The sequence below is a fragment of the Oncorhynchus clarkii genome, chromosome 12 (genome assembly GCF_045791955.1).
Source record: "Oncorhynchus clarkii lewisi isolate Uvic-CL-2024 chromosome 12, UVic_Ocla_1.0, whole genome shotgun sequence".
Taxonomy (NCBI): domain Eukaryota; kingdom Metazoa; phylum Chordata; class Actinopteri; order Salmoniformes; family Salmonidae; genus Oncorhynchus; species Oncorhynchus clarkii.
The window spans coordinates 90,726,198-90,741,895 of record NC_092158.1 but is presented as its reverse complement, the minus strand read 5'-3'; the positions used below and the strand labels follow the sequence as shown (position 1 = coordinate 90,741,895).

The 15,698-nt window shown below is 46.5% G+C and overlaps 1 protein-coding gene across 1 annotated transcript; it reads right to left on the bottom strand.

The window, feature by feature from the left end:
- Positions 1 to 279: 279 nt before the first annotated feature.
- Positions 280 to 13,697, bottom strand: LOC139421618 (elongation factor Tu, mitochondrial-like). Its single transcript, XM_071172682.1, has 10 exons — positions 13,628 to 13,697; positions 12,960 to 13,006; positions 12,590 to 12,734; positions 12,207 to 12,373; positions 8,973 to 9,242; positions 7,740 to 7,872; positions 4,043 to 4,147; positions 2,035 to 2,186; positions 828 to 947; positions 280 to 719 (listed from the first exon to the last, which is right to left on the bottom strand). Exons 1-10 carry the CDS (start codon positions 13,695 to 13,697, stop codon positions 549 to 551), a joined length of 1,380 nt encoding a protein of 459 aa, XP_071028783.1. The 3' UTR covers positions 280 to 548.
- Positions 13,698 to 15,698: the final 2,001 nt, after the last annotated feature.

The following is a 15,698-nucleotide window of genomic DNA, read 5'->3' as shown; positions in this document are numbered from 1 at the left end:
GAACGACAGATTTGTACCATGTCAGCTCAGGGATTTGAACTTGCAACCTTCCGGTCACTAGTCCAACGCTCTAACCACTAGGCCACATGTCTCTAACCACTAGGCTACCTGGAACAAAAACATTTCACTACTATACCATATTGTAATAGTTTCTGAATGGGATATGAAGCAGCTAGTTCAGGTGACTATTGCTGCCCAAACCTGAATCTAAAGAACCTAGAAAACCTTTATTATAGAAAGTCACCAAACAATGTAGTAGATGTGAAAACAGGCAGACTGTTTTACTATTAAATACATTTTATTACACAAGAGGACAATGACAGTCTGGCCTTTTCACAGAAAGACAACTATGAACATCTCATTGTGGGTCTTCTGGTTGGTCAGTAAAGCAGAGAGACATGCAGTCTGAGCAGCTCCTTACTGCTGTGTGTGTGTGTCTAAAGACCGATAGATTGGACAGCTAGATACTTCCTTCCCCCCCATTAGTCCCCCCCCCCCCCCATTAGTCCCCCTCCCTTCCCTTCCCTCCCATATTGTCTTCTCTCTCCTCAGCCCCAGTTGTGTTGGTCTTCCTCTGTGGTGGTCAGTATGTCAGTAACCAGGCCGGTGCCAATAGTTTTGTTGCCATCTCTGAGAGTGAACCGTTGACCTTTCTCCAGAATCATAGGCTGGCGCAGCGTGAGGGTCAGAGATGTGTCTTCACCTGGCATCACCATGTCCTGTTAGAGAGGAGGAGAAGGTAAAGCACAGCCCTGGAAATATGGTACACACTTTACTTTAGAATACACAAATCACATTGGGGAAAAAGATGACAGATGGACACATACCTTGTCTCCTGCCAGGTAGACCCTGCAGGCCATGTCCCAGGTGAGGGAGAACATGACTGGCATGAAGTTACTGACAAAGGGCTTGTGTCTGCCTCCCTCCTCCTTACTCAGAACATAGACCTGGGATGAAGAGATGTTTTATTGACACATTCTACATCCATTCCATTTAAGAACACGTACCCTAACCTTGGACTATGAGAATAATACACTAGTACATAAACACAATTTACAAATATACCACAAATACTATATACCATAGCTCTAGACAGACATATTTCATTTGATCAAATAGTTGAGGGTCAAATTTAAAACGCCGAATAAAGGGAAATTATTTCAGAAGACGATATACTGGGAATACTAGACTGCAACACTACGCATACAGTACACCTAGAGTTCACACTCCTCTAGGGCTGCTAACTGAAGATACAGACCTGGACTTTATTTATTTATGATATGATACAGACCTGGACTTTATGATATGATACAGACCTGGGCCTGGACTTTATTTATGATATGATACAGACCTGGACTTTATTTATTTACGATACAGACCTGGGCCTGGACTTTATTTATGATATGATACAGACCTGGGCCTGGACTTTACGATATGATACAGACCTGGGCCTGGACTTTACGATATGATACAGACCTGGGCCTGGACTTTACGATATGATACAGACCTGGGCCTGGACTTTACGATATGATACAGACCTGGGCCTGGACTTTACGATATGATACAGACCTGGGCCTGGACTTTACAATATGATACAAACCTGGGCCTGGACTTTACGATATGATACAGACCTGGGCCTGGACTTTACGATATGATACAGACCTGGGCCTGGACTTTATGATATGATACAGACCTGGGCCTGGACTTTATGATATGATACAGACCTGGGCCTGGACTTTATGATATGATACAGACCTGGGCCTGGACTTTATGATATGATACAGACCTGGGCCTGGACTTTACGATATGATACAGACCTGGGCCTGGACTTTATGATATGATACAGATCTGGGCCTGGACTTTATGATATGATACAGATCTGGGCCTGGACTTTATGATATGATACAGACCTGGGCCTGGACTTTATGATATGATACAGACCTGGGCCTGGACTTTACGATATGATACAGACCTGGGCCTGGACTTTATGATATGATACAGATCTGGGCCTGGACTTTATGATATGATACAGACCTGGGCCTGGACTTTCTGGTGGGGCTGGATGGAGCCTGGTTTGCTCATAACCATCCCTCTCCTAATGTCCTCCCTCTTCAGCCCTCGGACCAGAGCCCCCAGGTTATCTCCTGCCTCTGCTCTGTCCAGAGACTGGTGGAACATCTCAATGCCTGGGGAGGAGAGAGGGGGAGCGAGGGAAAGAAAGAGATGGAGAAGGGAGGTGAAGGAAGAACAATTAGACTCAGAACGGTGGTATGTTTTGAGGTTTAGGATGGAGTTGACGGGTTACCAGAGGGATATTTTGGGTAACTGTCCAGTAGTCTTATTAGTGGGTAATTGGTGCTAGAAGTGCAGTGGAGAAACTGTTGTAGTTGTAACTTGGTGTTAGAGCTAGTTCTGTCACCACTCTGTACTAGGGGTTAGAGCTAGTTCTGTCACTACACTGTACTAGGGGTTAGAGCTAGTTCTATCACCACTCTGTACTAGGGGTTAGAGCTAGTTCTGTCACTACACTGTACTTTGTGTTAGAGCTAGTTCTGTCACCACTCTGTACTAGGGGTTAGAGCTAGTTCTGTCACTACACTGTACTTTGTGTTAGAGCTAGTTCTGTCACTACACTGTACTAGGGGTTAGGGCTAGTTCTGCCACCACTCTGTACTAGGGGTTAGGGCTAGTTCTGCCACCACTCTGTACTAGGGGTTAGGGCTAGTTCTGCCACCACTCTGTACTAAGGGTTAGGGCTAGTTCTGCCACCACTCTGTACTAGGGGTTAGGGCTAGTTCTGTCACCACTCTGTACTAGGGGTTAGGGCTAGTTCTGCCACCACTCTGTACTAGGGGTTAGTTGAAGTTCTGTCAGTACTCTGTACTAGGGGTTAGGGCTAGTTCTGTCACCACTCTGTACTAGGGGTTAGAGCTAGTTGTGTCACCACTCTGTACTAGGGGTTAGGGATAGTTCTATCACCACTCTGTACTAGGGATTAGGGCTAGTTCTGTCACCACTCTGTACTAGGGGTTAGAGCTAGTTCTGTCAGTACTCTGTACTAGGGGTTAGGGCTAGTTCTGTCACCACTCTGTACTAGGGGTTAGAGCTAGTTCTGTCAGTACTCTGTACTAGGGGTTAGGGCTAGTTCTGTCAGTACTCTGTACTAGGGGTTAGGGCTAGTTCTGCCACCACTCTGTACTAGGGGTTAGGGCTAGTTCTGTCACTACACTGTACTAGGGGTTAGGGCTAGTTCTGCCACCACTCTGTACTAGGGGTTAGGGCTAGCTCTGCCACCACTCTGTACTAGGGGTTAGGGCTAGTTCTGCCACCACTCTGTACTAGGGGTTAGGGATAGTTCTATCACCACTCTGTACTAGGGATTAGGGCTAGTTCTGTCACCACTCTGTACTAGGGGTTAGAGCTAGTTCTGTCAGTACTCTGTACTAGGGGTTAGGGCTAGTTCTGTCACCACTCTGTACTAGGGGTTAGGGCTAGTTCTGTCAGTACTCTGTACTAGGGGTTAGGGCTAGTTCTGTCAGTACTCTGTACTAGGGGTTAGGGCTAGTTCTGCCACCACTCTGTACTAGGGGTTAGGGCTAGTTCTGTCACTACACTGTACTAGGGGTTAGGGCTAGTTCTGCCACCACTCTGTACTAGGGGTTAGGGCTAGCTCTGCCACCACTCTGTACTAGGGGTTAGGGCTAGCTCTGCCACCACTCTGTACTAAGGGTTAGGGCTAGTTCTGCCACCACTCTGTACTAGGGGTTAGGGCTAGTTCTGCCACCACTCTGTACTAAGGGTTAGGGCTAGTTCTGCCACCACTCTGTACTAAGGGTTAGGGCTAGTTCTGCCACCACTCTGTACTAGGGGTTAGAGCTAGTTCTATAGGTACACTGTGACAATGAACAGCAATTAGTGTTAAACTGTACAGGAATAATTCTAGTAATATGAACACAGTTTTACAGCATATGTTACCCTGTGTGCTACAGCTCTAAAATTGAAATCAATCTTTCTATAGTGGTGTGGCTCCCCATTCACTTACCAGTGACCACAGACTTAAAGGCACGGTTGTGCCCCACAAACTCACAGTCGTCGCCCTTCTTAATGACACCCCTCTCCAAAGTGCCAGTCACCACCGTACCCCTGCCTGAAAGAGGGATGAATGAATACACGTTTAATAAATGGTGTTGATACCCAGAGAGAGACGTGGTTGGACAACAGCAGACAGATCAGAACAGAGAGAGACGTGGTTGGACAACAGCAGACAGATCAGAACAGAGAGAGAGACGTGGTTGGACAACAGCAGACAGATCAGAACAGAGAGAGAGACGTGGTTGGACAACAGCAGACAGATCAGAACAGAGAGAGACGTGGTTGGACAACAGCAGACAGATCAGAACAGAGAGAGACGTGGTTGGACAACAGCAGACAGATCAGAACAGAGAGAGACGTGGTTGGACAACAGCAGACAGATCAGAACAGAGAGAGAGACGTGGTTGGACAACAGCAGACAGATCAGAACAGAGAGAGACATGGTTAGACAACAGCAGACAGATCAGAACAGAGAGAGACGTGGTTGGACAACAGCAGACAGATCAGAACAGAGAGAGAGACGTGGTTGGACAACAGCAGACAGATCAGAACAGAGAGAGACGTGGTTGGACAACAGCAGACAGATCAGAACAGAGAGAGACGTGGTTGGACAACAGCAGACAGATCAGAACAGAGAGAGAGTGGTTGGACAACAGCAGACAGATCAGAACAGAGAGAGACGTGGTTGGACAACAGCAGACAGATCAGAACAGAGAGAGACGTGGTTGGACAACAGCAGACAGATCAGAACAGAGAGAGAGACGTGGTTGGACAACAGCAGACAGATCAGAACAGAGAGAGACGTGGTTAGACAACAGCAGACAGATCAGAACAGAGAGAGACGTGGTTGGACAACAGCAGACAGATCAGAACAGAGAGAGAGACGTGGTTGGACAACAGCAGACAGATCAGAACAGAGAGAGACGTGGTTGGACAACAGCAGACAGATCAGAACAGAGAGAGACGTGGTTGGACAACAGCAGACAGATCAGAACAGAGAGAGACGTGGTTGGACAACAGCAGACAGATCAGAACAGAGAGAGACGTGGTTGGACAACAGCAGACAGATCAGAACAGAGAGAGACGTGGTTGGACAACAGCAGACAGATCAGAACAGAGAGAGAGACGTGGTTGGACAACAGCAGACAGATCAGAACAGAGAGAGACGTGGTTGGACAACAGCAGACAGATCAGAACAGAGAGAGACGTGGTTGGACAACAGCAGACAGATCAGAACAGAGAGAGACGTGGTTGGACAACAGCAGACAGATCAGAACACAGAGAGAGACGTGGTTGGACAACAGCAGACAGATCAGAACAGAGAGAGACGTGGTTAGACAACAGACAGACAGATCAGAACAGAGAGAGAGACGTGGTTGGACAACAGCAGACAGATCAGAACAGAGAGAGACGTGGTTGGACAACAGCAGACAGATCAGAACAGAGAGAGACGTGGTTGGACAACAGCAGACAGATCAGAACACAGAGAGAGACGTGGTTGGACAACAGCAGACAGATCAGAACACAGAGAGAGACGTGGTTGGACAACAGCAGACAGATCAGAACACAGAGAGAGACGTGGTTGGACAACAGCAGACAGATCAGAACACAGAGAGAGACGTGGTTGGACAACAGCAGACAGATCAGAACAGAGAGAGACGTGGTTGGACAACAGCAGACAGATCAGAACAGAGAGAGACGTGGTTGGACAACAGCAGACAGATCAGAACAGAGAGAGACGTGGTTGGACAACAGCAGACAGATCAGAACAGAGAGAGACGTGGTTGGACAACAGCAGACAGATCAGAACAGAGAGAGACGTGGTTGGACAACAGCAGACAGATCAGAACAGAGAGAGAGACGTGGTTGGACAACAGCAGACAGATCAGAACAGAGAGAGACGTGGTTGGACAACAGCAGACAGATCAGAACAGAGAGAGACGTGGTTGGACAACAGCAGACAGATCAGAACAGAGAGAGAGACGTGGTTGGACAACAGCAGACAGATCAGAACAGAGAGAGAGACGTGGTTGGACAACAGCAGACAGATCAGAACAGAGAGAGACGTGGTTGGACAACAGCAGACAGATCAGAACAGAGAGAGACGTGGTTGGACAACAGCAGACAGATCAGAACAGAGAGAGACGTGGTTGGACAACAGCAGACAGATCAGAACACAGAGAGAGACGTGGTTGGACAACAGCAGACAGATCAGAACAGAGAGAGACGTGGTTGGACAACAGCAGACAGATCAGAACAGAGAGAGACGTGGTTGGACAACAGCAGACAGATCAGAACAGAGAGAGACGTGGTTGGACAACAGCAGAAAGATCAGAACAGAGAGAGACGTGGTTGGACAACAGCAGACAGATCAGAACAGAGAGAGACGTGGTTGGACAACAGCAGACAGATCAGAACAGAGAGAGACGTGGTTGGACAACAGCAGACAGATCAGAACAGAGAGAGACGTGGTTGGACAACAGCAGACAGATCAGAACAGAGAGAGACGTGGTTGGACAACAGCAGACAGATCAGAACAGAGAGAGACGTGGTTGGACAACAGCAGACAGATCAGAACAGAGAGAGAGACGTGGTTGGACAACAGCAGACAGATCAGAACAGAGAGAGACGTGGTTGGACAACAGCAGACAGATCAGAACAGAGAGAGACGTGGTTGGACAACAGCAGACAGATCAGAACACAGAGAGAGACGTGGTTGGACAACAGCAGACAGATCAGAACAGAGAGAGAGACGTGGTTGGACAACAGCAGACAGATCAGAACAGAGAGAGACGTGGTTGGACAACAGCAGACAGATCAGAACAGAGAGAGACGTGGTTGGACAACAGCAGAAAGATCAGAACAGAGAGAGACGTGGTTGGACAACAGCAGAAAGATCAGAACAGAGAGAGACGTGGTTGGACAACAGCAGACAGATCAGAACAGAGAGAGACGTGGTTGGACAACAGCAGACAGATCAGAACAGAGAGAGACGTGGTTGGACAACAGCAGAAAGATCAGAACAGAGAGAGACGTGGTTGGACAACAGCAGACAGATCAGAACAGAGACAGACGTGGTTGGACAACAGCAGACAGATCAGAACAGAGAGAGACGTGGTTAGACAACAGCAGACAGATCAGAACAGAGAGAGACGTGGTTGGACAACAGCAGAAAGATCAGAACAGAGAGAGACGTGGTTGGACAACAGCAGACAGATCAGAACAGAGAGAGACGTGGTTGGACAACAGCAGACAGATCAGAACACAGAGAGAGACGTGGTTGGACAACAGCAGAAAGATCAGAACAGAGAGAGACGTGGTTAGACAACAGCAGAAAGATCAGAACAGAGACAGAAGTACTGACAGCTGACGGGACAAGGGGGCAGGCTCTGTATGCACGGGACAGTGGGATCCTATCACTGTGTTTTATCTATTGTCATGTTTTCATTAGGAAACACCTATCTGAAGTGCACAGTGGAAGAGCTTGAATTTATCCCTGCAGTACTTCTGAATGATGCCATTTTAAATAGCTTAACAATGAGTCAGATCAATGACATAGAGAGGAGAAGAAACCATGTAGTGGCAACAGCTTTTTAACTAAATGACACATCTGGGTTTCTTTACAATTTGAGCTAGTTGTCAGTCACCTGGGATGGAGTAGACTCCCTCGATGGGCAGCAGGAAGGGTTTCTCCAGCTCTCTCTTAGGCAGAGGGACGTATTCATCCACTACTGCTAGGAGCTTCAGCACTGCGTTCACCCCCAGGTCAGGCTGTTTGTTCTGGGAGGGGAGGTTAGACGAGATGAGACAACAGGTAAGGTTTCACCTAAAACTTATCCTCAATTACCAGACTGATTACCGCTGCACTATCTGTCTGGAAGGGACACCGTTTGGGCCAAGAGGCGTTGCACAAAACAAATTCAAAAGTGATTGAATCACCTTCAAACCAATCAGAAGAGAGGCCACAGTGCTGCATTTTTCGGAAGACAAGCACTTGCCATTTTTCAAGAGAAAGGCATGTCGAACAGCAGGACAAATCAGCTAAATGAGCCAAAAAAGGCAGATAAATATTATCAACGTGAGAATAAAATAAATATTGTAGCCCAACATCAGCTAGGGGTATATCTAACGAATTTGCACCTAATATTTTTGCCAAACTGTAGAGATGAATGTACTGCATCAGAATCAATACAGAGAAAGTCTTGATACAGTAACCTCAGATAGCCTTCAGTTCTCTAATTTAGATGAGATGCTTTCACACAGAACGGAGCAGCTCTGATAGGGAGCAGAGTTTATTTAGCAGAGTTCAGACTGTCATGTAAAGCTTTATATTTAGCCATCACCTTGTAAGTAGGACGTTACATGTGTTGTCTACTGTCTGTCTACTGTCTGTCAGCAACGGTGCTACGTGTCCGTCATCAACTAAACCAATCCCATAGTTCAGAGGATGCTGATTGGTCTGAAGCAATGGTGATAGAAAAGACGGGGCTCATGCTGTCGCAGCCCTACCAGACTGACACCCCTGCCAGACTGACACCCCTGCCAGACTGATACCCCTGCCAGACTGATACCCCTGCCAGACTGATACCCCTGCAGCGTTTAATGTAAGCTTGTGTTTAATGTAAGCTTGCGGGGTCAGGAGGATTTGTGAGGTTACGTAAAATGACCACATTGAAATAAGTCAGTTGACTTTGTGTTTTTAAACATCAATTATGTTGCATGTTTGTATTATTGTACGAACATGGCTGAAGCAACAGTATGTATTATAAAACGGTCAAATAAAATACAATGGATCAACCTTCCTAGCGAGCTGACAGCCTATCTGAAGTTGTGAGGTTATTCTGTCATCACCACAACCCTACCTCGTACCAGGCACTCACCTCCAGGGCACAGAGGGCCGAGCCGATGACGACGGGCGTGTTCTCACCGTCGTAGCCAAACTCTGTGAGCAGCTCTCTGATCTCCAGCTCAACCAGCTCCAGCATCTCCTTGTCCTCCACCGCATCCGCCTTGTTCACAAACACCACCACGTGCTCCACGCCGATCTGCCGGGCCAGCAGGAGGTGCTCCCTGGTCTGGGGCATCTGTCCGTCCGTGGCCGCCACCACCAGGATGCAGCCGTCCAGCTGAGCCGTGCCTGTGATCATGTTCTACAGGAGAAAGGTCAACATGTCACCTTGTGTGACAATCTAACTGTCATTCTCTATTTCTTTACCTTTCATACTGAATACTGCATTGCTGAGGAAGAGCCTGCTAGTCACCACCTCTCTGTTCTGTTTATACCTGCTGTGACAAATCAACGTGAACGTGAACTTGAGCCAATGCCCCGAGCCTCAAACCCCCATTAAAATTCTGGTCCCGTAATCACAAAGTGTCTCAGTAGGAGTAGAGATGTAGGATCGGTTTTGCCTTTTAAATGACAGACCTGCCAAACACCCCCGGTACCCCCGGCACCACAGATAATGGTTTTTACATGTTTTTGTCATTTAGCAGCCACTGTTGTCCAGAGCAACTTACAGGAGCAATTATGGTCAAGTGCCTTGCTCAAGGGCACAGACAGATGTATTACCTAGTCAGCTCAGGGATTTGAACCAGCTAACTTTTGGCTACTGGCCCAACGTTCTTAACTCGTAGGCTACCTGCCACCCCACGCGATACCCACACTGCCCAAATCATAGGCAAATACACATTTGAGTTTCTTTACCTAATAATGATGTTGGCAGAAGACTGCCTCAGCAGGAATGGTATGCTACAGACTGTTAAAGGTACTTGGTCATTGGCTCTTCAGTAGGTTTTTAGTTTTACCAGGCAACTCAGCTTGCCAGGTAAGAACAAATTCTTATTTTCAATGACGGTCTAGGAACAGTGGGTTAACTGCCTTGTTCAGGGGCAGAACAATAGATTTGTACCTTGTCAGCTCAGGAATTCTATCTTGCAACCTTTTGGTTACTAGTCCAACACTCTAACCACTAGGCTACCTGCCGCCCTAGTTAACTAGAAATACGTTTAAATGTGCAATCAGGGCTCTTCCTAGGATTTTCTGACAAAGTGGTGCTGATGTTGGCCAAAGGTTGGGTAGGGGGAGGTTCGGAGTGGTTTAGTCAACTTCCCCCTCAGGAAGTTGGAGCATTTAGCAATTCTGAAAAACCTGTAACTGCCATTTCCTGAAACCTAGAGTCTTAAATTATATCAAACAATGTAGCCAATACAGAAGTCTTGTATGAGCCTAAATAAAACTGAAGTGGTCTCAATGAAGCTATCAGCATTATTCTAGGTTCAATTTAGGGGTAATGATCATTCTAATTAATAGTTGTCTTTATGTGGATAGTCTAGTGAAAATGTAAACAGTCTTGATTTTGTTTGGGGAGAAAATTCAGAATAATTAAATAACTGGATGCAATGTAGCAGCCCAGCTGACTGTAGCGGTCCCAGCTGACTGTAGCGGTCCCAGCTGACTGTAGCGGTCCCAGCTGACTGTAGCGGTCCCAGCTGACTGTAGCAGTCCCAGCTGACTGTAGTAGTCCAGCTGACTGTAGTAGTCCAGCTGACTGTAGTAGTCCAGCTGACTGTAGTAGTCCAGCTGACTGTAGTAGTCCAGCTGACTGTAGTAGTCCAGCTGACTGTAGCAGTCCAGCTGACGTTCCAGATCTCCATCCCTGACCTCATCCATCCAGTTAGGTCTGACTACCAGGCTGCCATTCATTCAACATGCCTTGTCGTCATCCATGACCTCATCCATCCAGTGAGGTCTGACTACCAGGCTGCCATTCATTCAACATGCCTTGTCGTCATCCCTGACCTCATCCATCCAGTGAGGTCTGACTACCAGGCTGCCATTCATTCAACATGCCTTGTTGTCATTGCTGACCTGACTATTATCACATCATTAGCAGCCTACTGTTGACCTCCAGCTATATGAAGAGGACAGATCAACTGATTCATTAACAAGGGACTACTAATCTTTAACAGTGAAAGACTATTAGTGGAACAGCTCTCACGGCCATGTGTTTCCATCCACGCAGCGACGTGCACTGAACTACCGATGCTCTGCACGTTTCCTTGCTCGTCAATGCGCTCGCACCTACTACGGTGGCGGAGATCAAAGCATCTGTGGGCAAAAAAAAGTGTTCTCACTTCGTTGACTAAACGCTGTAGCTAACTACTTCCTTTGTAATGACGCCTTAGCTAAGGAGCCAACTACCAAATAATAGTGGTTATGTGCTTGACTAACACATCCATTACCCAACCCGTATTCCTCACACATCAGTGGTATCAACAGACGAAGTGGAGAGCTGCCTTCCAGCTGGAGGGAGAAATAAAATACTCAAGGGGGCGGGACAGAGCAGAGGGCAAGAGATTTTCTCTCCTCGCCCAGGACCTCTGATTGGCTCAGCTCCAACATCAGATGGTTGAGTCAAAAACAATAATGTGTTCTGTATATTTTAGAGTTGTTTTTTTAACCGGAGTAATTTGATCTCAAATTGCGTGCATGGTATGCAAAATGTGTGCAGGTTGGCAGGTCTGAAATTATAGTGAATAAGAGGGAGGAACTGATCCTAGATCAGCACTCCTACTGAGACTCTGTGAAAACGGGCCTCGGGGTTATGGCTAAGCAACATGCCGAACATCCCTGTGCCGTATAACCATCCAATCAGATCTTCTCAAACCCACAGAGGGGTTTACCTGACGACTCAAACTGAATTCTTCCACTGCTCTATGTTCGCTACATATTTCAGTCTGAGACTACCATCATTGAAGTGGGTTGTGGTGACTTCAAAATGAGGGGGGGGTTGTACAAAACAAAAGTTGTCAGCGATTGGATCGTCTTTCACCAATCAGAGTATCAAAGCCAATGGCAAATTTTCAAAACACCACTTTACCCCCGTGTGTTCTGGCTCTGGCCTAACCCATCAGTTTCTGGGACCAATCAGAATGGTTACATTGTGTTTGTGTTCTAGAAATCGTCAGGTAGGTACGCAGATCCAGACTCATTGTGTGGGGAAAAAAAACTCTAGTCTGTGGACGTAGCGTGGCATTTGGCTGGAGCAAGGAGGTATGGGTTTAGGGTGGATTTTAGAAAGGGAATAACACGTGTGTTCAGGCGCTTGTGTTACCTTGACGTAGTCAGCATGGCCCGGGCAGTCTGTGTGTGCATAGTGTCTGTTGGCTGTGGTGTACTCTACATGGGATGCATTGATGGTGATGCCCCTGGCCTTCTCCTCAGGGGCATTGTCAATGTCCTCATACTTCTTATAGCGGGCGCCTCCAGCCTCAGCCAGCACTAGGAACCACAAAGGCTCAATTAGAAACATACAATAGCACCATGTATAGAGAACACACAGCATCTGACAAAACATTGTTATTTTGCTGGCAGATGCTTTGATTGGTCAACAGTCCACAGTAACTCCGTGGGTTTCAAGCACGCTTGTTATCTGCTTAGTTTGAATTCAATAATACAGATGTAAAATTAGAAAAATAAAAAGGTGACATCCGTTACCTTTGGTGATGGCAGCCGTTAGAGTTGTCTTGCCATGGTCAACATGGCCAATCGTGCCAATGTTCACATGGGGCTTGTCTCTTGCGTATGTTTTCTTGGCCTTGGCCTCTGCTGCAAAGTTCCGCCGAGTAAATGGCACTGCACACTGAGAGAGAAAATGGATGAAGAAGAGTGTTTGATGGACAGCAGGGCCAGAAGACGCATATGGGCAGGAGATCAGTCAAAAAAGGCAACCCAGTTTTTGCCACCCAAAGCATTACTAAAACCAGCAAACATTACTACCCCCTAAGACTGTAATTTTATATCCCTGATTGGTTAGCCATAGGATGTGTGAATGAATGCATACTCAAAACACCATCTAGGTACTCACCAGTTTATAGGAGCTGTGCAGAAGACCCGGTGAGGAAAGCTGAAGGGCTAGAACGACAACATGTATTTAATAATCAGGTGGAGTCCCGAGACCGTCGACTGTGTCAAGAGAAGTCGCTAGCTAAATATCACAAGGTATACATACATGGCTTAGGGCCATCTAGCTTCGTCCTGCAACATAAGAGATTATGTTGACATTGGGTTTATTATATACAACTAGCTATGTTGCTGGACGAAGCTAGGCCATGCATAATGTGTATAGGCTAGTTATCTGTTATAACCTAGGCTACCTCAATACACATTACTGTTCCCTGTATGTTATTCTTTCAACATGCAAATGTTTGTGACGCTAGCTACATCGTTAGAAAATTAATGTCGTTTTTAACTGTATCTGACACGTTTCTGATAGGCCCAACGTTTTCACAACGCAAGAGATAGCTAGTTTAACTAATATTATTTAACGTGACCTTGCTCTGCCTGCGGAACTAGTCGAGCGGCTAGCCTGCTACAGCATCCTTGCTCACTAGGGTTCATTCAAACCCCACATACGTTTCGTCGCGATTAAAAAGCAAAACATTACAATGGTAAATAAAGATTATTAATAATTGAACGCAGTAAATTGCAATATTGGGCGTGTGGTTGTCAATGCGTTGTATAACTTTAACTAACCAGAGAAACATGCACGAAGCCCAACGAGCGCCGCCATCTTGGACTGACAAGCGGATGAAAGTGACGTCATTACATGGTGACCGTTTCTTTTTCTTCTTCGTCTGTGGGTTATATGGCGGACTACAACCCCAAAAGGTGTGTTGCCGCCACCAACTGGATGGGTTGAAACCAAAACAAGGTAAAAAGAAAATCCGTACGTGGTAAGGAAACTAATTTAATCCACCCAAATAAAAATAGCACATTGACAAAACAAAACTCCCACTTCTTCCTTCTTTCAATTCTCCATATCTCCTTTCTCAGGCTCTAGGGCCTGATAGGGTGGTACGGCTTGTGACAATATTCCATTTAACTCCTTTGATAAGAAATCTTTCAGCCCCAGAAACCGCTCTTCTGCATCCACAATGATTTATATCTTCCTGGACCTTCTCTCCACCTTGGCAGTGCCATTAATTACCATAGCTAAAAAGGCCACAAAGTCCACCATCTTAAGTCCAGTGCTTCTCTCCTGTTACTGGGCAAGTGAGCATGAAGGTAACACATACCCATCCTTCCAGTACGTCGTAACGAACTGACTTACAAAACTCTGTATTGGACGAGACTGACCTTACCTTCATTATCCTAGTTACACTTTGGAGTAAATGTTTATAGTAGAATTACTTAACTTCAAAGGAAGTCTCAAGTAGACAAGTAGGGTTGGGGCGGTGTAGACCACTCTAGCTACCTAGAGAGTTTTCATCTGTATTTTTTGTAGCTGTCTACATAGCACCAGACCAAGGCTGGCACTAAAACTGAACTCAATGAGATGTATTCCGCCATAAGAAAACAGGAAAATGCTCATCCAGAGGTGGAGCTCCTAGTGGCCGGGTAATTTAATGCAGGGAAACTTAAATCAGTTTCACCTCATTTCTAGCAGCATGTTAAATGTGCAACCAGAATGAAAAAAATTCTAGACCACCTTTACTCCACACACAGAGATGCGTACAAAGCTCTCCCTCGCCCTCCATTTGATAAGTCTGACCATAACTCTATCCTCCTGATTCCTGCTTCCAAGCAAAAATTAAAGCAGGAAGCACCAGTGACTCGGTCTATAAAAAAGTGGTCTGATTAAGCAGATGCTAAACTACAGGACTGTTTTGTTATCACAGACTGTAATATGTTCTGGGATTCCTCCGATGGCATTGAGGAGTACACCACATCAGTCACTGGCTTTATCAATAAGCTCATCGAGGACGTTGTCCCCACAGTGACTGTACGTACATAACCCAACTAGAAGCCATGGATTACAGGCAACATTTGCACTGAGCTAAAGGGTAGAGCTGCCACTTTCAAGGAGTGGGACTCTAACCCGGAAGCTTATAAGAAATCCCTCTATGCCCTCCGACGAACCATCAAACAGGCAAAGCGTCAATACAGGAATAAGATCGAATTGTAATACACCGGCTCTGACACCCGTCCAATGTGACAGGGCTTGCAAACTATTACAGGCTACAAAGGGAAGCACATCCACGAGCTGCCCAGTGACACGAGCCTACCAGACGAGCTAAATAACTTCTATGCTCGCTTCGAGGCAAGTAACACTGAAACATGCATGAGAGCATCAGCTGTTCTGGATGACTGTGTGATCATGCTCTCCGCAGTCGATGTGAGTAAGACCTTATAACAGGCTAACATTCACAAGGCCGCTGGTCAGATGGCAGGACGTGTACTCCGAGCATGCACTCACCAACTGGCAAGTGTCTTCACTGACATTTTCGACCTCTCCCTGTCGGAGTCTGTAATACCAACATGTTTCAAGTAGACCACCATAGTCCCTGTGCCCAAGAAAACTAAGGTAACCTGCCTAAATGACTACCGACCCGTAGCATTCACGTCTGTAGCCATGACATGCTGTGAAAGGCTGATCATGGCTCACATCAACACCATTATCCCAGAAACCCTAGACCCACTCCAATCTGCATACCGCACCAACAGAACCAAAGATGAGGCAATCTCTATTGCACTCAACACTGCCCTTTCCCACCTGGACAAAAGAAACACCTATGTGAGAAGGCTATTCATTGACTACAGCTCA

Excerpts from the sequence above, each read along its gene's own strand:
- LOC139421618 (XM_071172682.1), bottom strand. The coding sequence starts at position 13,697 with ATGACGTCACTTTCATCCGCTTGTCAGTCCAAGATGGCGGCGCTCGTT. Across the intron at positions 12,735-12,959 it reads TGCACAGCTCCTATAAACTG|TGTGCAGTGCCATTTACTCG; the intron begins GTGAGTACCTAG and ends TTTCTCTCTCAG. Across the intron at positions 4,148-7,739 it reads GGGAGTCTACTCCATCCCAG|GCAGGGGTACGGTGGTGACT; the intron begins GTGACTGACAAC and ends TCCCTCTTTCAG.